Source organism: Oryctolagus cuniculus, chromosome 8 (assembly GCF_051225735.1).
Source record: "Oryctolagus cuniculus isolate XC-2025 breed Fujian yellow rabbit chromosome 8, ASM5122573v1, whole genome shotgun sequence".
In the NCBI taxonomy this organism is placed as follows: Eukaryota; Metazoa; Chordata; class Mammalia; order Lagomorpha; family Leporidae; genus Oryctolagus; species Oryctolagus cuniculus.
Genome location: NC_142874.1, coordinates 8,744,389 through 8,769,175, shown reverse-complemented (window position 1 = coordinate 8,769,175; position 24,787 = coordinate 8,744,389). Strand labels below are relative to the sequence as shown.

General features: G+C 37.7%; 1 protein-coding gene across 5 annotated transcripts in view; it reads left to right on the top strand.

Annotated features, from left to right (window-relative positions):
* FSTL5 (follistatin like 5) overlaps nt 1-24,787 on the top strand; it is an 845,021-nt gene that overhangs the window by 406,165 nt on the left and 414,069 nt on the right. For all 5 annotated transcript variants that reach the window (XM_051831719.3, XM_051831717.3, XM_051831718.3 and 2 more), the window contains exon 5: nt 12,869-13,065. In XM_051831719.3, coding sequence (XP_051687679.3) covers nt 12,869-13,065 — 197 coding nt within the window. The remainder of the gene's footprint in view (nt 1-12,868; nt 13,066-24,787) is intronic.

Sequence of the window (24,787 nt, the reverse complement as noted above, 5' to 3'; positions counted from 1 at the left end):
TTAAAATTTTTATCTTCAGGAAATAGTAGAAGATAGATTCTGATATTTTTGTGTACTGTATGGTCTTGTAAAATCCCTACTTCTTAATCTCTCAACTATAATGTGGAAGTGATAGAATTTTCTCCTTGAAATGATTTTGCAATGTTTAAAAATAATGAAGTAAATAATAAAATAACTGCCTATTTAAGCTGGTTACATAAATACATTTATTTAGAAATGTGATAAGTTGGTTAAGTTAGTAAGATCTTTCTTTTAATGTTTATTTTCATAGTAATGAGAAATGAAAAAATTATAACTAAAATGTATTCTTTGGTTTATATTTCAAATATTATTTCTTGTTACGTTCTTTGAAAAAATACTGGCTGTGTATATTGGAATCTACCTATGTGAATTTGTGTTTTTTTTTTTTTAATTTTATTTAAGTTAACCAAATTTCATGGATTTCATACATACAGGTTTAGTAACACAATTATGTTTCCCTCCCTTCCTTCCTTCCGTGTGTGCTCACACACTTCCTCCTCCTTCCTCTCTTATTCCCTTAATTTTTATGATGATGGACTTTCAGGTTACTTTATACTCATAACATTAACCCTACACTAAGTAAGGAGTTCAAAAAATAGTAGGAAAACAAAACACTGTTCTTCAACAGTAGAGACAAGGGATATAAACAGTCATCGAAGCTCAAAATGTCAATTTCACTCCTACACTGTGGGGAGCAGCCCGGACTGGACTGAGTTACTGGAATTAAGACTTATTCTATGCATCTGCTCTCCCACAATATGGCGCTGGGAGAGAAGAAAACAGCTTCCGCACAGCTGCCTCCAGTTCAACCAATAAACTGTAGGACTTGCTCCTGATTGGAGAGCAGCGTACTCGGCGTGTGGGCAGCCGAGTTAGGATTGGCGGAGGAGGACTATAAAGGAGGAGAGAGACGGCATGCACCGGGAACATCTAAGGGGAACATCTGAGGGAACACCTGTGCAGCCCCCGAGAGAGCCGGCCGGCGGTGTGCCGCTCCCCTGCGGAAGTGGGGAATGTGGCCAGGGGGAACTGCCCTTCCACGGAGGTGGAAGGGACGGTAGCCAACCCGGGAAGAACCAGCAGTAAACCCGGGGAGGGCCGAGCAGACGAAAGAACAGCGCAGGGTCCTGTGTCGTTCCTCCACGAAGAGGGGGAGCGACATAATGGTGCCGTGACTCGGATGTGAAGCCTAGGCAGGGCTTAGTGTCGTTCCTCCATGAAGAGGGGGAGCGACACTACACATCACAGTTTTATTACTCTATTAGTTACCACAGATCAAGGAAAATATACAGTGTTTGCCCTTAAAAATATTTATTTATTTGAAAGGCAGAGTTACAAAGATGGAGACAGACAACGCAAGATCTTCCATCTATTGGTTCACTCCCCAAATGGCAGAAACAATCAGAGCTGGGCCAGTGCGATGCCAGGAGCCAGGAGCCAGGAGCTTCTTCTGGGTCTCCCACATGGGTGCAGGGGCCCAAGCACTTGGGCCATCTCCCATTGATTTCCCAGGCACATTAGCAGGGAGCTGCATCAGAAGTGGAGCAGTGCCCATATCAGATGCTCGAGCTGCAGGTGGCAGCTTTACCGGCTATCCCATGGCACCAGCCCCAGTATTTGTCTTTTGGGAAATGGCTTAGACCATAATTTTTTATTCAAATATCAGTTGATTCCATATCTTAGCTATTGGGAATTGAGCTGCAATAAACATGGGGGTACAGATTAGTCTTTCATATGCTGATTTCATTTCCCTTGGGTAGATTTCCAGGAGTGGGCTGGCTGGGTCATATGGTATATATATTTTTTGCAAACTTCTGTATGAACATTGCCTTTGCTTTACTAACTGCTTCATATTATTTGAAACAATTATAAGCAAAACAGAGGCTAGCATTGTGTTGCAGCGTGTTAAGCTGCTGCCGTGATACCAGGGTCCAACATCAGAGCACCAGCGCAAGTCTTAGCTAATTCGATTCTTATCCAGCTCCCAACTAATATGCCTGGGAAGGCAGCTGAACATGTCCCAACTGCCTGGACCCCTGCCACCCACGTTAGAGATCCAAATGAAGTTCCAGGCTCCTGGCTTCAGACTGGCCCAGTCCCGGCCATTGTGGCTATTTGGGGCATAACCAGCAAATGGAATATCTCTTCACTTTTCTCCCTCCCTCTCTCTTGGTCACTCTGACTCCCAAATAAATGAAATGAATTAAAGAAATTATAAGCATATTATAAGAAAACTTTTCTTACCTTCAGCATCTTAAGGAAAAAGAATTATGTATTTGGGCCTCTAAAGGATAATATTTTAAAGGTAAAGTCATGACAATCATGTAAGTATAAAATGAACACATTAAAATGTAATTAGCCCACTATTTATGAGTAACTGGGCAGATGCTATAGTCAGTTCAAAGAAGGAAAACAGTCACAAATTTAGATGGAATAATTATAGAAATAACACTACCAACACACATGAACCAGGATTTTTCCACAAAGTCAGAAGAGAAGTTAATTGAATCACTTCCAGTCAGAATTCATTTGTACATTCAGACAAGAGTTATTGTGCATTGCTTTGTTATCTATAATTTATGGAGTAGTAAAATATCTCAAAGGCAATGAAAGGCTAGAATCAGATAACCTAGAAAGTCATGCTATAAATATTGGATAATTTTCGATTGGCAATACCTAGCAATCTGTTGGCTACTTCTGAAAGTACAAAATACACCAGAAATCAGTACACAGCCTAAGCAATAGAAAAATCACACACAGAATGATATCATTAAATATAAATTATATAGATTATGTTCAGGTGTTTCAATTATGGAGTTTAAGAAGAAATAAATGTAATTTCATAAAATAAAATATCATTAAATTATCATGTATATGTTTTTGCATTAGTATTTAGAAATCATATATAGAGACAGGCATTTGATTATTAACATTGGCTTCTTCAAAGAGAGGGTTTTGTTTCCACTGCCTGTAAACAGATAACTAAAGCCGTAAATGATAAGAATTTTGTAGTATATATAAAGGTAAAATTTGCTGTTTCTTTCATCAGAAAACTGAAATCCATAAATTGCTTTAAAGGAGTTTATTAAATGATTCTGCGTATCATTTATAAAAATGAATGACTTTAAATCAAACCTTTGTGATTCATTTTCATCTGAAAACATAGATGAAAAGGACAGCTACTTAAATAATTATCTGCTGCTGCTTATTTTTATGGTGAAAATTAGGAATTTTATATCTATTAATTGTAGAAATATCATTTACAATAAATTTTTAAGTCAATATATTAATAACTTGTGCTTTTAGGTTATAGCAAAATTTACATGAGAAAAGTCAAATTATTGAAAAGCAGCATTCTATTGTAAGCATTATTTTGAACATGTCTTCGATAAGGCAACGTGATGGTATTTTCTGAGCATGGGTCCATGCCATATCAAAGGGGTATATTTCTACATGCAATTTTAGTACTGTTACAATAATCCTGCATTTTTGTTCTACGTGCTAGCTCCCGCTCACCCACCTGTTAATGTGCCTGTGCAAATGTGCACACATACACACCCCTTGTATATACAGTAAATCAAAATGTCAACTGGATTTCACAGAGAAACTTGCATTTTGTTGTATTCCTCACATCCTTCTATCTAATTTGCAGGAGTTAAGTATTGTTTTTCCGCTGATCAAGAAATAGATTTTAGCCAAAAAAATTGTTTGATTAAACCATCTTAATTTTTTATTTCACTAATTAATCATCATGTTGGCAACCTCTATTTAGGAAATCTGACATATTACTCCTTACAAATGTATATTGCCATAACTTGACCATAGTGATCATCACCTAATGCTTTTCAGATATTCTACTTTGTCAGTCTCATGTGTCATTCAGATCTTCAACTGTCATGTGTTCACTAGTGGCTTACGAGTCCAATATATCAAATTCTGCTTTCTTCCGAACTACAAAGCTCCCAAACTACTAAACCGAATCTTGGCTTTTCATCAAGGCCTCTACCAAGATATTCCACAATTACCCCCAACTCCTCTTTTCAATACTAATTCATGATTTCCTCCCATTTAACTGCCCAATATCTCATAAACCCAATTTCTATTGATGACATCAGAGTTATGGGAAGTACAAATCTTCAAGTATCCACTGTTCTATCTGCTATTACCTCCCAACTGCACTTTGTATTCGTTCTTATCTACTTCATAGATACCTTTGATGAGTTTCATAGGGGGCTGTTATGATGCAAACTCATTAAAGAGTGCATGGTTAAACAGATATTTATTATTTACCTGTGGTAAGTGTGTGTGAATTAAGAGAACATGTCAAATTTCTATAGTACTGTGTATAGCAAAGAATTGAAATTAGTATTTGTAATCTTCCAAATATATCTATATATTCCAAAAATCCTTAACATATATAACTTTATGCCTGAACAATGTTTGAAATTTCAGACTTAAGGTCACATATTTGGAGAGTGGTAGATATATGTCCAGCTGAAGAAATATTTTCTTGATCATTTAATGCTTGAAGTTGTAGAAGAAGGACTTATTGGAGAATACTGAATTAACACCTGTGGAAGGAAAAAATGATAGAATCACATGTGTTTATTTGGTTGGTCTGGAGATACTGGCAAAATAAGTAATGTTAGCATCGGGGCCTAACCAAAGTAAAATACAACTTCTCACGGATCTCTTATGGATCGTCTCATGAACCACTACTAGAGGTTGGTTGTGGGTTACAGAAATAATTGCAGCTGACACATGCTTGTGACTGCCACAGGGACTGACTTCTTTCAGATTACATGTATTCAGATAGCTTGTTTATATATTCAATTACCCAATAAGGCAGACTTGCTGCAAGAAATCTCTTCTCAAGTCCAGTGAGCTATAAATTGTTATGAATATATCGACATACTTTACTATTGAGACTGTATAAAAGCATCTAGCATAAATTAATCACAACAGGGTCTGGCACTGTGGTGCAGTGGGTTGACGCCCTGACCTGAAGTGCTGGCATCCCAGGTGGGTGCCAGTTCAAGACCTGGCTGCTCCACTTCCAATCCAGCTCTCTGCTAAGGCCTGGGAAAGCAGTAGAAGATGGCCCAAGTCCTTGGGCCCCTGCACCCGCGTGGAAGACCTAGAAGAAGCTCCTGGCTCCTGGCTTCAGATTGGCGTAGTTCCGGCCATTGCAGCCAATTGGGGAGTGAACCAGCGGATGGAAGACCTCTCTCTCTCTCTTTCTCTCTCTCTCTCTCTTTCTTTCTCTCTCTGCCTCTCCTCTCTCTGTGTAACTCTCACTTTCAAATAAATAAATAAATCTTTAAAAAAATCACAACAATAACAGTGCTATGCATTTTATATTGATATGGAACTATTTGAACATTCCCAGTTATATAGGATAAATTAGACTTATTTTGCAATGATTTACTTCGTATTGAATCTGATAAGATAATACATTGCCGGAGGTCAATACACATATACATATGTTCTCTAGTATGTTTGCTTTTATTCCTATAAATAGTCAAGGGATATGGTGTTTAAAAACACAGAATAGATCCTGTTTTTCAGTACTGATTTTGCATTTTTGGGAATAAATGAGGTAAAGAAAGTGGCTGGCAGACACTTATAAACATCCATAACGTATATAAATGTGCATGAACTTTTGTTTCTTTAACCAGAAAAAGGCCAAAAGTGATTATGCTCAAAACTAAACACTTTAAACAACATACAGACCAAAGTACTCAGAAATTATGTGTGAACCTCAAGAAGAAATTACCCTGAACATCAAACTTTTACTTTATAGAAAGTCAACATTTAATTTTATGCTTTAAATAAGAATACTGCATTCCTGTTAAAGTAGATTGCTGGATTTGTTCCAGATCAAAGCACTATGCTTAACAGCTGCTTGATATATATATTTCTCATGTACATGCATTACAGATTTTCTCTACTGCTGAGTTTTATCAAGTTTGCCTTGTAATTGTGTCACCTCACCACTTGACTTACTATTTTTGAAGTGATGTTGTTATATCCTTACCGAACATTTAGACACTGGATGAGTCATTCTTTTTATTATTCTGTAGTTGGTCTAATAATTGTTGGAGAAATTAAGGCCATGTCAACCAAAACACCTTTCTCTCCCAATACAGAAAAACCAGAAAATGTGATTTGTTTCTGATAACGTGCGTCAGATACAAGAATACAGGGAGTTATCAAGAAATGATAAGTTATAAGGGGGCCGGCGTTGTGACGTAGAATATAAAGCTACAGCCTTCAACATCGGCATCCCATATGGGCACCGGATCTAGTTCCAGCTGCTCTCCTTTCTGTCTAGTTCACTGCTAATTGCGTGGGAAAGCAGTGGAGGATGGCCCAAGTATTAGGGACCCTGCTACCTATGTGAGAGACCTGGATGAAGCTCCTGGCTGCTGGCTCCAGATGGGAACCTCCCATTTGGAGAGTGAACCAGTAGATGGAAGATCAATGTATCTCTCTCTCTCTATCTCTCTCTCATTCTCTCTGCCTTTAAGTACAGTGAAAATAAGTAAATGAAAATTAAAAACTAAAGAAAATAGATATTGTAAACGAATACTTACTGCTAAGTGAAAGAAGCTGAGAAGCTCTGTATGTGATGTTCTTCCAACTATAGGATATGCTAGAAAAGGCACAACTAGGGGCATTAAAACCATCAATGATTGAGGGATCAGAAGGGAACAGGAATGAAAAGATGGGGTGCAGAGGATTTTTCAGGCAGTGAAACTATTCTGTCTGATATATAATGGTAGATACATGTCATTACACATTTATCAAGACCTATAGAATGTACTGCAACAAAAATCCTAGCATACCGAAGGATTTGAGGTGATAATGATGCAAACGTCAATGTTGGCTCATTGATTGCCAATAGGTTAGTGTGCACAAGACACTGACAGTGGGGAAGGTGCTGCAAATGTGTGAACAGGGATCTATGGGACCTTAGTAATTGCCCTAAATTTTCAGTGAAGCTAAAATCTTCTAAAATACATATTTTAAATTTTTTCACATATGTGATGAACCCATGATCTCTAAATGTACAGTGTTTTGAATTGGTGCATTTTATGTGTTTGTATTAGTGATTCCTCTGTACTAAAATATTCCCTGAAACATAGAATAAGCTTTTGTATAACTTTAGTACACTTAAGTGATGTTCACCTAACACAATATAACTTATATCTATATCTTTTTGACATTTAAGTAGGTATTCCAATGAAAGATTATTTTCAGGCCATCCTTAAGGAAGACAATTTTAGTTCCTTAAAATTGATATAAATATGGCAGTTTTTCATATTAAACCTGATCCATATATACATATTTAAAGCAATCAATGAAAGTTTTGGCATACTCTTTTTCTAAAAATGTATATTTATCAAAAATGTGTTGTATTAGCAACTGTTGGATAGTTTGAGGGAAATCAGTTCCCATATATATCATCATATGTGAATAGAGTTGACACCAAAGCAAAATTATATAATTTTTATTTTTTGGGTTTCAATATCTTAGCTTATATTGACATGAAATTAATCAAACTCTAAATATAATCTTTAAAAATTATATGCTTTTAATTGAAGAATTTGCACTGAAAGGAAAAAAAAATGATAATTTTTACTAGTGGATGGTAGGGAAGGATTACATTGTAATTTACAGAGTAAGAACAAATTAAGCCTTTGAAAAACATATCATACTAAACATAATTGAGAGCATATGCAATAGTGAGCACTTACCATCTGAGAACTGACGGTTGCACCATCAGTTACGGAAAGGGTGATTATCTTCAGTCTTGCAGAGGCAAGGAGAGGATCTTCTGCTACACAGGTACAGCCATTTGATTGTGCATCCTGAAGATGTTTTTATTTTAACTGCCCTTGGAATGATTGCATCAAGCATCAGTCCAGCCCAGGTTTCACTGCATCCATGGGAGGGAAGCCGATGCACGGATATCGTCTTCATCAGTGTTACTTTCCATGTCTAGAACAGCAACAGTGATGCAGCTTTCTTACTATTGCCCCAGAACAGGAAGTGAAGCCAGGAACAGTTCTTTCCCTTGGCTATACCAATCCTTTTGACAATAAACTCTCAAAAAATTATTACTTGCTTGAAAGGCAAAGATGCTGGGAGTTGGGGTGGGGTGGTTTCTCATACACACACACACACACACACACACAGAGAGAGAAATGGTGGGGTGCAGAGAGAGAGAGAGAGAGAGAATCTTCCTCCGTCAGCTGGTTCACTCTCCAAATAGCTGTGATGGCCAAGGCTGGGCCAGAAGGAAGTCAAGAGCTTGGAACTCCATCTGGGTCTCCAAGGTGGGTGGCAGTCCTAAGCTGTGGGGCCATCATCTGCTGCCTTCCTGGTGCCTATGGGATGTTTAACCTGCTGTGCCACAACAGTGGGTCCAGAAAAGGATACTGCTAATGTAGCAGATAAACAACCAGGAACAACTCAGCTTCCTGCCTAATACTATTCTTAGATAGGGACCTCAATTTCTAATCATTTATTCTTCTTCATTAACTTCGTTAATTCCATTTCTTTCCCATTGATAATTATAAAATGATGGTAACTATTAAGTGCTTCTAAACCCTGATTTTGTGTTAATCTCTTAACTCACTGTAACATAAAACCAGTTCATTTTATTCTTGAAATATAAGTCTGCTCCATTTATTCATTAATTTTTTCCTTTAAAGTCACCAATTATCTTCAATTAAGGAATCCAATTAGCATGTTGTTTCATCCTACTTCTTTACTCTGAGATGTTTGACATTCAGTCACATTATTTCTTGAAAAGTTATTTCCCCTTTTGCGTTCTCACCATTAATTTCCCACAGATTACTTCTTACCTCTAAGGTACTTTTTGATTATTTATTTCCTTTCCTTTTCTTTTTTTTTTCAAATAAAATTTGCGATTTCTTTTTTCTCTGCCTCTATGTAACCATGCTATTCACTCAATTTACAAATAAACCTTGAGCAAATTTATTGAATTCATATAAAAGTTTAACCACTAATTGGCCATTAGAAAAACAGTGCTGAAGATGAAAGAGGTAAAGTTTGCAGATACAAGAGGTATTTTTCCTGTGTGTAAAAATCATTTGGCCCCTTTCTAGATCTGTAGAGTTCTCAAAGCAATGGCTTGGGGTGAGGACGGGGAGCGGAGAAAGAGAGAGTGCATGCCATCCATCCTGTAAGCGCCTGCAATGTCCTCCAGTTGAGCCAAGCCAAAGCTGGGAGCCAGCATCGCAGTCCAGGTTCCCATTTCACTGGCAGGGACCCAACTACTTGCCTGCTTGCCTGGCTTTGAGTCCCAGCTCCTCCAAATATCAGCTTACTGCTGATACACACCCTGGGAGGCGGCAGGTGAGGGCTCAGATAATTGGGTCCCCACTACCCATGTGATCTGTCTGGTCTGTGTTTCTGTCTCCTGGCTATGTCATGGCCCAGCCCCAGTTGATGTAAGCATTTGAGGAATGAACTACCAGATGGGAGATCTCGCTCTGTCTCTCTGTGTCTCCCTGTCTGCTTGTGTTTCAAATAAATAAAAAATAATTAATTAAATGTAACATAATAGATATATTTGTTTGCTATTAAAAGAGATTGCAACTGATTTTATTACAAGTAGCAAAAAGATGTGCATAATTTCATGGCTGCATCCCGTTCATTTCCATACACTGTGAATGCATTGGCTGCAATAACTTTGTTATTTTTGTGGATTATCAGCAGCCACTCCACTGCGTGGCCTTGAGAAAAAATTTAATTTGTAGAATGAGAGTATGGATGGACATATTATGATGATTACATTGATTGATTAGAACGTAAACACAATCACAGCTCAGACTGTATCCTTTTCCATCATTTTAAATACTAGGGAGATATCTGTAATGCTTAAACTCTGTTTCCATCTGCCTTTCACCAGCTTTCGATGTTTTCATTGCCTGGGCCCAGGGTCAACTTTCTGTCCCAGAACTCCCTTCCCCCTCTGGCAATCAATAGAGATGAAGGAGATCTGGATCCAGATCCTGCAATGCAGAACGGGGCTACTGGAATGGTCTGTTATGTCTTTCCCCATTCTTCCATCACGAATTCCTCTCCTTCTTGATGGACAAACGCACGCACACACAGGAGCACAACACACAACCATATCTGAGCACTTCTCTGTGCCGCTTTCCCAGACACCCAAATTGCTAGCTCTGACTCTGGGCTGATCACTTCTCTACTTTGGCAGTGAGTTCCCTGCTATTATGAAAGCATATTCGTATTATTATTCCTTAGTGAGAACAGAATAATGCAAAAATGACTTAATCTGCTGCCCAAAGTTTACATTTTGTTGTATGGAAAGAACTTCTTGACAGGACTGCTGAACCCTAAAATTGCTGAACAGCAGTAGTCATTTCACTGTCTATGAAAAATAAAATCATCTCTCATCTCTCTAGGACAGATTGTTTTCCATTTTGTCCTGAAAGAGAATAAGACTTCAAATATTGTTTTCAACTCCCTGCCTTTCAGACATATACTGAAACATCTTCAGAAAATTTTTTAAATTGTGGATGCTGTCATAGCCTAATATTTATATAGGCATTACCTATAATATAGGCAATAATAGAGGTTTTTCTTCTAAAAAGTATATTGCAAAAACTTGCAGATAATATAATACTTTTCCATTTGAGAATTGCGTTATGCATTGTATCTTAGTGTAATATATTTTATGTCACATTTGTTATCAATAATTTGCCTTTTGTTGCCAATACTATTTATAAAGATATCATCATGGTGTCATTTTTGGTAAATTCCTTTGTATGTAATATGTGAACATAGTAGAGGAATTACAGGGTTTTTTGAGAAATATTAAGAAGAGCAATAGTTTTCTTAACTTTAATGTTTCAGTATTTTGCTGGTTATTACATGGGAGATACTGCAAATTTGTAATGCAGTTACTTCAAGTTTTATAGAGATTAAATTTATAAAGTGAATGCCTCAGGATACAAGATTCAAATATAAATCATGCTATACCTTGAGTGTCCTGCAAAGAGAGAAATGAGTAACAGCACTAAGAAGACTTTTACAAGAATACTGATGAGACTCATGTCAGAATTTATAAAAAGTGTTAAATATATATAAATACATAAATACATGTATATTATTTTTTCAAAACAAATCCAGATACCTAAAACTATTTTTGAAGAATTTTGTATAATTACCCTGAATCATTATGTTAAATCAAATGAAACAAGTACAGAAACACAAATATCGTGTGATCTGATTTCTGTGTGGAGTCTAAAAAATAAGTGATCTACAAGTTAAAGATATAGTGACCTGGACTTGTGACATAAGGGGTAAAACTGCCACCTGTAGTGCCAGCATCCTTTATGGGCGCCTGTTCAAGGTGCCGGTTCTAGTCCTGGCTCCTCCACTTCCAATACAGCTCCCGGCTAGTGTGCCTGAGGAAGCAGCAGACGATGGCCCAAGCGTGTGGACCTCTGCACTCACATGGGAGACCTATAAGATGTTCCAGGCTCCTGGATTCAGATCAGCACAGCTCTGGCCTTTGTGACCATTTGGGTAGTGAACCAACAGATAGAAGATATCTCTGTGTCTCTGTAACATTTCTTTTCATGTAAATAAATAATTGTTTAAATATTTTATTTATTTATTTGAGAGGTAGCGTTACAGACAGTGAGAGGGAGAGACAGAGAGAAAGATCTTCCTTCCATTAGTTCACTCCTCAGATGGCCGCAGTGGCCAGAACTACGCTGATCCAAAGCCAGGAGCCAGGTGACAGGTGCTTCTTCCAAGTCTCCCATGCGGGTGCAGGGCCCAAGCACTTGGGCCATCTTCTACTGCTTTCCTAGGCCATAGCAGAGAGATGGATTGGAAGAGGGGCAGCCAGAACCAGAACCGGCGCCCATATGGGCTGCCGTCACCACAGGTGGAGGATTATCTACTGCACCATGGCACCGGCTCCAATAAATGTTTTTTAAAAAGTTATAATGGGGGTTAACAGAGATTGCAAAAGGATGTATACAGAAGAGATGATAGGTGGGTATTAGATTATAACTAGATGGGGGAAAAAAGTTTCAGGACTCTATTTTTAATGTACTGTATGTTTCTCTATTAAGAAAAGACTAGGAGATAGGATTTTGGATTTTTTCACTGTAAAGAAATGTCAAATGCTTGAAATGATTAATATATTTACCTGATTGAACTTTGTACAATGTATACATGGAATAAAATCTCACATTTAACCTCATAACTATGTTTATATTTATGTGTCTTTAAATTTTAAAATATTATAATGTTATTTTTAAGTCTGTTATGTTTTTTTGAAACCAGGTATAATTGATTGAAAATATGAAATCCAACACAGTTTAACCTCTTATCTAGGACAATTCACTAATTTTCCTTTACTCCATTTTCTGCAGCTATAAAACTATTTGTGTAGAGATGTGTGGTGAGGGGTCAAACTAAGACAATGAATCTATTAAATCTATTAAAATCTATTAAATCTATTAAATCTATTAAATTACGGAGGCAATGGGAGCTATCATATTTGTTTGTGTCTCTTCTAGCACCAATGCTTTCCCCAAAAAGATACTACATAGTGCTTAGGTTGTTCTTAGATTTGACAGAAATGAAAGTTATCTATCCTACTATAAAAGTACCCCATCCCCTTTCCTAATACATATGGTTAAATATACAAAATCATCAATAAAACATATAGAAGACATGTTGCCCATATAACATCAGTTTCTCAATAGTAATAAATTAAATTATTTCTTCTCAATAATTTTACTCTGAAAATAACCTAGTTCTTTTGTTACAGGTGATAACTGCAAGACCACTGAATACAGCAAGATGAAAAGCATGCTTTTAGACTTACAAAATCAAAAATATATTACACAAGAAAATGAAAATCCTAATGATGATGACATATTTCGGAAGAAGCTATTGGTGGATCAAATGTTTAAATATTTTGATGCAGACAATAATGGACTTGTAGATATTAATGAACTAACTCAGGTATGATTGATTATTATATCAATAAAATTCATTAAAGATAGCATACACATATATTTGTGTTTTGCTAAATGCATTGTGTAACACTGCTACTACTAATAATAATAAATTTAAACTATATCATTAATGAGTGTGAGAATACAACATTTTAAGACCAGAGTTTGGCTGGAATATAAGCAATGTTAATTTCAAATGGCATTTATATGATGGTATACAGTTTAAATACAAATATTTGCTTTTGATAGATTTCTATACCTTAAATACCTAAAGCAGTTTCAAATTCCCTATATTACAGAATTTATAAAATTGCATCTGATGTAATGAGTAAATTTCTATTAGTCAATAAAAGCTTATCAATAATTCAGAGACACTATTGACAATTGAGCACTTTGTAGCACAGTATACATAAATTATATGAGATTGAATCACCAGCATACCTCAGTACATGTCAGTGATGAGGGACCCATTATAATGTATGCAATCTGATTTTATTATTAAGTCCACATTATTATGGTGCATTTCTTTGCAAAGTTGTCAATAAAATTATATATATGTATATATAAATACACACGTATAAACAATTATTAAGGATAAGATTTTTAAAAGTAGTTCTTTCTTAAGAGCTATTTGGCAAAATACAGATATTATCATGTGGGGGTCACTAAGACATACAGTCTAGTTTAAAGAAAATGGTAATACCTAGATTTTGGAGTCTGGATCCAAAATAAGAGAAATAAGCTTTCTCCAAAAATAGATATAGGGCTTAGGGAGTAATGGAGAGAAGAAACCAAATTAGGATAATAGGAAATGGCCATCACATTGATGAATTTCCCTAATTATTTATAATCCATATAACCTAAATTGAAGTGGATTATGCTTCTGTCCTAAACAGCATACATAAGTTTGGGCAGGAAATAGGCTGATTCTATAAAACTATGAAAAATGTGATCATTTGGAAGCTACTTATTATCATAGAACCCACACCTAAATTTAAAGGGAAGATGGTTAATTACTGGAGAATGGCAGTGCATAGCACTCCACTCAAACAGCGATATTCAAGTTTCTTAGGGCTGCCATAACACAAAACCACAATGTGGGGTGCTAAAACAGCAAATTTATATTCTCACTCCAGAAGCTGGAAGCACAGAATCAGAGGATTGTCAGGGCCATGCTCCCTCTGAAGTCCCTGGAGGAGGTCCTTCCTCTACTTGTCCAGATTCAGGGAGCCCCAGACATTCCTTGACATGAAGGAATTACTCCAACCCCTGTGTAGTTACATATTGTTCTCCCTGTGTTTGTCTTCACATAGTCCTGACTCTTCTTGTAGGAACACAGGTTAAGGGTCAACTCCAATCTGGAATGGCCAGATTTTGTGTTGTCTAAATGCATCTGCAATGGCTATTTCCAAAGAAAATAAAATTCTGCATTCTAGGGATTAAGACTTTAAAACATCATTTGATGGAAACAATTCAACTTATAATAACATTCATCTGCTACATATCTTGGTCATTTTTTATCTACCTTTAATTTGGACTTGCTTTTTATCTAACAGTGCCTTTATAATTTGAAGATTATGAAGTTGGGAGAGCGAAAACTATGTTCAGAATCTCATTGATCCAAGAGATGCATGAAAGTAGTAATATAGGCCTGTTATGATTTCTGAACTCTTTCTGCATACATCCCATTTTCCTACATAAGGACATATTGGTTGCTTCCAAATTTAGGCAATAACAAATTATACGGTCTCTATAAATAAATGCACAGATATTTGTGTGGGAATTTCAGCCTTAAGGAAATACAGGGGAGCATAGTCGGTGGGCGGTATGATAAGAATACGTGTAGTTTAGTAAGAAACCGGCAGTGTAAGCTGAAGTGGCTGTACCATTTTCAACCCACCAGCAGTGCATAGGAGACTTCCTATTCCTTCTCACCCTCGGCTGCATGTAGTGTTATCAGTATATAAGCCTTTATCAAATGTGTCTTTTGTGAACATTTTTCTCACAGATGTGTGGTTTGTCTTTGCATGTTCTTGGCATACATCATATTTTTCAGAGTATACATTTTTAATTACAATGAAGTCTAGTTAATCAATGATGTCTTACATGGATAATGCCTTTGTTGTTGCATCTAAAAATTTATCATGAAACTTGAGATCATCTAGGTTTTGTCCTATGGTATATACTAGGAGTACTGTAGTTTTGCATTTCACATTTAGTTTTCTATACATTTTGAGTAATTTTTTGTGAGAGATTCAAGTCTATATTTAGAACAGTTCATTACTTTTGCATTTGGATATCCAGTTGCTCCAAAACCATGTGTTAGAAAAAAAAAACTATCTGTTCTATTATATTGCCTTTGTGCCTTTGTCAAAGGTATGCTAATGTTAATTATAGTCTGTGTATAGGCTCTCTATCCAGTTCCATTGATTTATTTATCTATTATTTTGCCAAAATCACAGTATCTTGAATACTGTATCTTTAAAGAATACGTTCAACTCAGGTAGTACTTGGTCTCCTATTTTGTTCTTCAATATTTTGTTGGGCATTTTGGGTCTTAACCCTCCATATAAAGTTTACAGTCAATTTTTTATATCCCTAAAGTAGTTTGATAATTTTCTAATTGGGGTTGTGTTAAATATTTGCTCGAAGTTGGTAGGAAGCATCACCGTGACAATATTGATTCAGAGTTATGAATAAAGACTATGTCTCCATTTATTTATTTATTTGATTTTGACCATCAAGAATCCTGTAGATTACCTTAAAGAAGTATTTTGTTAAATTCATTTTTGGAACTATTCATTTAGTGTAATTTCTTCCATAAATATTTGGGAAAATTCACCAATAAATCCCTTTGGATCTGATGTTTTCTGGTTCAGAAAATTATTAATTAGACAATCAGTGCCACTTTTAGACAATGATATGCAGATTATCAATTTATTCCTGTATATAAAATATTGAGTTGTAAAGTGTTTGTTTTCCTTATAATGTCCATTGGCTCTTTATGATGGTCTTCTGCATGTATCCCACATCATACAAGTGGCTCATTCCTTTAGAAGAAGAAATGTCACTATCTCTTCTAGCCGGAATCAGCTACATTTAAAAGTAGGTCTTGGCCGGCGCCGCTGCTCACTAGGCTAATCCTCTGCCTGCGGTGCCGGCACCCCAGGTTCTAGTCCCGGTTGCGGCGCTGGATGCAGTCCTGGTTGCTCCTCTTCCAGGCCAGCACTCTGCTGTGGCCAGGGAAGGCAGTGGAGGATGGCCCAAGTGCTTGGGCCCTGCACCCCATGGGAGACCAGGAGAAGCACCTGGTTCCTGAGTTCAGATTGGCGCGGTGCGCAGCGGCAATTTGGGTGGTGAACCAAAGGAAAAGGAAGACCTTTCTCTCTGTCTCTCTCTCTCACTGTCCACTCTGCCTGTCAAAAAAAAAAAAGGTAGATCTTTATAGATAAACTATAAAAAACTTCAGACTTTTAAAATTATTTTAGCACAAGTACTGTTTTTAACATTCATGTTTTTAGGTTACAGATGCTGTTAAGAACCTATAGGTCAAGTATTCTAACCATTAATACTTATTATTTTATTCATTTACTTGAAGGTATATAATATCATAATATAAATGTTAAAAATGACTTAACTTGGAAGAGCAGGTGGACATCTTGGTGTCATGGGATAATCTGAATCCTGGGGTGACAGTACCCATATCAGAGTGCCTGGTGCCCTGCTTTTACTTCTGATACAGCTTCCTACTAACGTGCATTCTTGAGAGGCAGTGGATAATGGATGACGTACTTGGCTTCCTTCCCCACACATGGTGGGGACTCCCATGGAGTTCCTGGCAGTGGGTTTGCCTGGCCCCACCCCAGTTCTTGTAGATATTAAGGGAGTGAGCTAGCAGATCTCTCTCTGTGTCTGTCTATTCTGCCTCTTTCTCTGGTCTCTGTCTCTTCCTCTCTTTCTCTGTGTCATTCTGCCTTTAAAAAATAAAGATAAGTGAACTTTATTATTTTTAAAGGTTTATTAATTTTTTGAAAGAGTTACACAGAGAGAGGAGAGGCAGAGACAGAGAGAGAGAGAGAGAGAGAGAGAGGTCTTCCATCCAATGGTTCACTCCCCAGTTGGCTGCAACAGCTGGAGCTGTGCCAATAAAGCCAGGAGCCAGAAGCTTCCAGGCCTCCACATGGGTGCAGGGGCCCAAGGACTTGGGCCATCTTCTACTGCTTTCCCAGGCCATAGCAGAGAGCTGGATCGGAAGAAGAGCAGCCGGGACTCGAACCGGTGCCCATGTGGGATGCCGGCGCTTCAGGTGATGGCATTAACCCAGTGCACCACAGGACTGGCCCCAAAATGAGTAAACTTTAAAAAAAGAGTAAATATAGAAAGAATCTTAATGGCATCTACTAGTAATTTATGAATTAGTACTAGTAAAAATATAATAAATAACTCAATACTGCCAATCAATAGTAAAATTAAAGAATATAAATTGATTCTGATGTTTTTAAATGCAGCATAAATACCTAATTGCAATCTATTCTTATTCCACATAAAAATATATTCTGGATTTTCTTTTGTGTATTTACAAGTAAATCAGAGCCCTCTCTAGTTTGGAGGGGAAAAAAAAGACATACTGTAAAACAGTATGTAAAGAGAATAGGATCTGAACAGCTTTTCATAACCACACAATGTTTGCTAGTATGAACTGAGCAGTTATAGAAATAAATCCCGGGGCCGGTGCACTTGGTTAATCCTCTGCCTGTGGCCACAACATCCCATATGGTCGCCGGGTTCTAGTCCCGGTTGCCCCTCTTCCAGGCCAGCTCTCTGCTGTGGCCTGGGAAGGCAGTGGAGGATGGCCCAAGTGCTTGGGCCCTGCACCTGCATGGGAAACCAGGAGGAAGCACCTGGCTCCTGGCTTTGGATCAGCGCAGTGTGCCAGCAGTGGCGGCCATTTGGGGGGTGAACCAAAGGAAGGAAGACCTTTCTCTCTGTTTCTCTCTCTCACTGTCTAACTCTGTCAAATAAATTAAAAAAAAAAAAAAAAGAAATATATCCAATTCAGTCTACTTCTTCACCAATGAGTTTAACCTAAATGTCTGTAACAAACACTTAATCTTTCCATCTAAAGCATGCTTTTGTCTGTACAAAATAGCAATAATAAACTGCAAATTGATTATAAAGTGAAATTTAGAATTTTAAAGAACAATATAAAGGCAATATAACTCACACACAACACATGGCACATTTTTCATTGATGACTGAAGATCTGAAGGAGTTAAAGCAGTTAAAAACTGAAGTAGAGAGATCATCAAAATTAAGATAAAATATGTATTTCAAAAGATCAAAAGGTAATGTTTTAGACAGCAATGGAATAAATGGACCTAAATTGAGTCCTAAGGAACTGTTTTAAAATTATCTTTTTAATGAGAATTATGATTATGGAACATGGTTCAAATCACATCCCTACTACTTATTATCTGTGTAACCTTTGGCGGGCTATTTAACCTCTCTGATTCAATTTGCCTGTCTATAAACTAACAATGATAATAGGCCCTCGTACATAAATTTTATGTGGTATGTTATCATTTAGACTATTTTTTTGAGCCTTAAAATAACCTGACTAGCACATAGAAAAATGATGCAATTCCTCACTGTAACTGTATTTTCAAATTTCACTTTCATGGGGATACAGTGGATGATAATGGAGACAGAAAGACCACATAACCTTCAGTTAGTGATGAGTGATCGACATGTCCTTCAGGATCACCCTTTATTATTTATTTATTTTAATGTTTATTTATTTTTTAAGATTTACTTACGTATTTGAAACACAGGGTTACAGAGAGGGAGAGGCAGAGAGAGAGACAGAAAGAGAGATCTTCCATCCACAGGTTCACTTCCCACATGGCTGCAAAAAGGCCAGAGCTCAGCTCATCCAAAGCCAGGAGCCAGGAGTTTTTCCTGGCTTCCCATGAGGGTGCAGGGGCCCAAGGACTTAGGACGTCTTCTACTGCTCCCAGGCCATAGCAGAGAGCTGAACTGGAAGTGGAGTGGCCAGGTTTCAAACCAGCACCCATATGGATTGCTGGTGATTTTACCCACTATACCACAATGCCAATCCCTTATTTATGTTTTGTCCACTTAAAATGCAGAGTGGTAGAGAGAGACAGAGAAACAGAGAGACAGAGAGAGAGAGAGAGAGAGAAGATATCTTCCATCTGCTATTTCACTCCCCAAATTCTCACAACAGCCAGGACTGAGCCAGGTCCAATCCAGGAGCTCAGAACTCTATCCAGATCTCTTTTGTCAGCGGCAGGTACTCAAGCCCTTTAGCCATCATTTGTTACCTCCCAAAGATATGTTAGCAGGAAACTAGATGGCAAGTGGAGCAGCTGGGACTCAGACAGGCGCTGACATGAGATGTGAGTGTCAAAGTGGTGGCTTAAATCACTGCACCACAATGCCTAGCACCTCCTCGCCTTTTTGAGACAAATAAAAAAGCCAAACACATTCAGGGTAGGGTGTTTAGCCCGGCATTTCAGATGCGTGTGAGCAGCTCAAAATAAAACATGTAATGTTTACTTTCAGCTCAATTTAAGATGATATTTGTAAAGACAAAATGACTACATACTCAGGGAAAATGCCCAATATTCCAGTGGCTATAGAATGACGATGTTTATTTGTCTCCAGGATAGAATTCTTAGAATTTATTAGCGCTCATGCTAGTTATGAGATAGGTAAATAAACACTTCCGCAGAAATTAACAAAATGAATATTATACTATCATTTATTTTTCTAATTAATTGAATTAAGCAGAAAAATTTATCTTCATTTGGAAAGCAGTTTTTTCACTGTAAAATTGATACTATAATGTTTACATGTTCAAAAATATGAATATACATTTCATGATTGCAATGGCTATTGAAAATTATTTTTAAATATCTCTTCTCTCTTCGCTGAAAATAAGTAGTTAATGCTTTTCACAAATTCACAACTGTATGACCTTGTACCTTTTCTTGAATCTATGCTGTACTGTCTGCGTCGTATTAAAAATAAGTATGTAGAACTCTGAGCAGTCCTCCTCATTCTACCCTGAATGAATTTTGTGCTGTAAAGAGAACCAAAAGTTGTTTTTTCTAAGAAACTTTTTTTTAACATTTATTTATTTCATTTGAAAGACAGAGAAAAATGGGGGGCGGGGAGAGAATCTTCCATCCACTGCTTCGTTCCCCAAATGGCAGCATGAATCGGAGCTGTGCAGGTCTGAAGCCAGGAGCCAGGAGCTTCTTTTGGGTCTCCCATGTTGGTGCAGGGGCCCAAGAACATGGCCATCTTCCGTTCTTTCCAAGCACATTAGCAGGAATGTGGATGGGAGTTGGAGAAGCTAAGACAAACTGAGCCCATATGGGTTGCTGGTGCTGCAAGTGGTAGCTTCATCCGCTGCGCTACATCATTGGGCCCCCAAGAGCCTTTTTTGAAAAGGTTAAAATGTCTGCTTGAGTTCTCCTATCCAAGCTGAATGCACGTCGGAAGTTCATCTCTGTTAGTGTGATATGTCTCCTCTTTCTCTTAATTTGTGTTTTCTAACACTGAGAATTCAGAACTCTCTTTAGTGCTGTTATGAAGTTTGAGCTTCAATTAAAATTGTCCTTGAAGAACGATCGTCCAAAGTGACTTAACTTTCCAAAGTAAATCTCAGAGAGTAATAGTCACTTCAAAAGCCTCAATAAACAAGTAACACATTTCCTCTTATGAAATCATGGCCACAAACTTAACCAAGAAAGACTGGTGTCTCCTCTAAGTGTTGTAAATACGTCTGTGTGACGGAGCCACACACACGATTTGTGGTTTTAAAAACATAAATCATTGCTGAAACAGACCTGAATATGTATGGCTTGAAGTCAGAATTTCTGGATTAAATGAGCTAAGGCAAGTGATGTTCCTCCTGGTAAGCCCCCAAAAGGTCCCTCCAGGAAAATAGCACTAATACTCTTTTCTTTTTTTTTTTTCTTTTTGTTTAATTTTTTTGACAGGCAGAGTGGACAGTGAGAGACAGAGAGAAAGGTTTTCCTTTTGCCATTGGTTCACCCTCCAATGGCCGCTGCGGCCGGCGCACCGTGCTGATCCGATGGCAGGAGCCAAGAGCTTCTCCTGGTCTCCCATGGGGTGCAGGGCCCAAGCACCTGGGCCATCCTTCACTGCACTCCCTGGCCACAGCAGAGAGCTGGCCTGGAAGAGGGGCAACCAGGACAGAATCCGGCGCCCCGACCGGGACTAGAACCCGGTGTGCCGGCGCCGCAAGGCGGAGGATTAGCCTAGTGAGCCGCGGCGCCAGCCTTTTTTTTTTTCTTTTTCTTTTTGCACTAATACTCTTTTTATACTAAAAGGATGATAGAGCTCTTCTGGGTGAGTTGTTCAGTTGCATATTGAAATTACTGAGAATAATATGAGTAAGTATGGACAGAAATATCGTAGACCAGAACTTAAATCCATTCATTAATTATAGGTAAAGAACAGAAAAGGATCATGTAGGTGAATGGCATCCATCTATCATCTATCTAGCATCTATCTATTTAACTTGGGAGAGGAAATACTCCTAAAATGCTGATTAGGAGTTGTTCAGTTGTCTACAGCCTTCCTTGAACTTAAGATGGAGATGTGAGAAAAACTAGCTTCCAATTAAAATTACTGGGCAAATGATTTTATGAAGGAGAAGCTACACTTTTCTAAAATCAATATAACGAAAACATATATTTTTATAAGAAATTCAAAGCAAAAGAGGGTTTCCTAACCAAATGGAAAGAATTTCACAAGAACAGCTTTTGTCTGGGGAGAAATGGGAGTTGGGTCATGTTGGGGGATGTGTAGAACACATGGAGAGACAGATTTCATAGGTTAACAAGGGTGTTGTGCCAAAAGGAATTTGTTGAAATTTCCCCTTCGAGAATGATGGAAATGCAATTCTTTTTGAAAAAAAAAAAAAGATTTATTTATTTATTTATTTTGAAAGTCAGTGTTACAGATAGAGAGAAAGAGAGAGCTCTTCTGTCCACCCCTTCCTTCACAGGTAGCTTCATGGCCATCACTGGGCAAGGCCAAAGCCTGGAGCCTGGAGCCAGGAGCCAGGAGCTTCATCTGTAACTCCCCTGTGGGTGGCAGAGGCCAAAGCACTTGAATGCTGCTTTTCCCAGGCTATTAGCAAGGAGTTGGCTCCAAAGTGGAGCAGCTAGGATACAAATCAGTGCCCATGTTGGATGCTGGAATTGTAGATGGTAGCTTTACCCATATCATCGCACCAGGCCTGGGCATGTATTTCTTAAATGCATTTCTTAAATTTCTTAAATTAAAAAATTTCTTAAATGATGGTCCCATAGAGTAGTACTACCTTATGTGCAGAGGATGTGTTCCAAGACCACCAGAGGATGCCTGAAACTGAAGATAATACCAACCACTGTATTTCCTTGTTCTTTTTCCTACTAATACATACGTGGCTATGATAAAGTTTATTCCTAATTTAATGAGAGTAATAGCGGAACATAAAATAGAACAACTATAACGATGCACCACCATAAAACTTCCATCTTCAGTAGCTGTTCACTTTAGGCCCATTATTAAGTAAAATAAGTGCCGCTTGAACAAAAGCACTGTTATACTGCGACAGTCGACCTGATCCATGAGCAGACGGCCTGTGTCACCACCGTGCCAGCAGCACAGAAAGCATGGATCCTCTGTGAAAAGGGATGATCCGTGTCCTGGGTAGAATTTTGCTACTCAGAATTACACACAATTTGAAACTTAGGAATTTCTGGAACTCCTTACTTAATTTTTTCAGACTGCAGTGAAGGATGGGAAACTGAGAGCATGGGCAGTATAACAGGGATAAAGGGAGCTCTATCTATTTGTTTCTCAGGGAAAGATGAGAGGAAACGTAACAGGCTTATTTGATAGAATTGCAGCCTTGGCCGGCGCCATGGCTCACTAGGCTAATCCTCCGCCTTGTGGCACCGGCACACCAGGTTCTAGTCCCGGTTGGGGCACCAGATTCTGTCCCGGTTGCCCCTCTTCCAGGCCAGCTCTCTGCTGTGGCCTGGGAGTGCAGTGGAGGATGGCCCAGGTGCTTGGGCCCTGCACCCCATGGGAGACCAGGAGAAGCACCTGGCTCCTGGCTTCAGATCAGCACAATGTGCTGGCCGCAGCGGCCATTGGAGGGTGAACCAATGGCAAAGGAAGACCTTTCTCTCTGTCTCTCTCTCTCACTGTCCACTCTGCCTGTCAAAAAAAAAAAAAAAAAAAAAAAAAAAAAAAAAAAAAAAAAAGATTTGCAGCCTTGAGTTGTTAGCAACAAAGAAATGGCACTTGAAGTGAACTGCACTAAAAGCTTGGGAAATCTGCTGCTCGGGTCTTTCCACATTGGAGAAAATGACAGCCACAGGATTTAAGTAAGAAAAATCATTCCCTTGTGGTTCTGTGTTTAAAGCATCTGCATTGAGTTTATTGATTTACGTTTTTTAGCATTTAGATCCTGAGATTTTAACAAGCTAATTCACTTTAGAAATATACCATACAATGAAATATTTTCTTAATGTGCACACATGCCAAATCCTTACTAAAATAATAAAAAGCATTACTTGCTCACAGGATTTCGATTATTGTATTAAATATATTTGACTTAAAATGTAATTTCCTCAGTGACCATCATATGTGAATATATTTCCAAAATTAAATAAAAAAGCAAAGCTATATAAGAGTAGACATTTTCAAGTCAACAGGATTAGCATGGCAATGATGTTTTTTCCGCATTTGTGGAATCAAGTTTTTTTTTAATGTTAGAACTCAAGAAGAATGGACACTTAATCTTTATTTTGGGTTGATAAAACCTATTACAGTTTTAAAGGTTTTAAAAAGGCTTTGATTCAGTCAATATATTTATTTACTCTAAGATTGATATGAATTGTTTTGTCTCAGAAAAAAAGCTACTTCAGTGGGTACAAAATAATACAAATAAGTAAGCACTTGTAGGGAGAAAGAAGTGCGATAAGTGAGGATTTCCAGGGAAAGCCATGGTAATTAATCCTGTTTAACATAGAAGAGTATAAAGCACAAAAGAATTTGTCCAAATAATCCCTTAGAGGAAATGGATAAATGTGCCTCGCATTTAAAAGCTCATAATCCTATCAAATATACAAAATGAGGCAGCTGAAGGCAGGTGTTTCACATAGAATGACATTGTCAGTGCCGTAGGTAGATTCCAGTAGTAGCGGAAATTTCCTTCCTAGAGCTAAAGATTTCAGGATAATAATGATAGCAGTAATTAGCATGTAACAGAGAAAGATAAGGCCTGTCACTTGGTTTATGTGCAGCTCAGGGCTACAATTAAAAATCTGTACCTTCAGTTGTGGCTTAGTAGCACAGTAACTAGTATCAGATATACATTTTTCGGTGCTGTTCATAATATGCACAGCGCAACCTAATATTATCTATAATTATCTACTTTAAATCCTTTTAATATATCCTGCAGTACTGCAGCAGTTAAATATGATTAAACCTTTAAATTTATCATATTATTCATTTACTCTGCTTTCGCATTGTTTATTTTTATAGCACTTTGGTAATAAGTAATTGTCTTGTTTAATTTTTTGATTTCGTATTTCCACTCCATGAGGGAAAGGACTGGCACTTTTTTTTTTTTTTTTTTACTAACTTGCCTCCAGTTCTAGGACAGTTCTTAACAC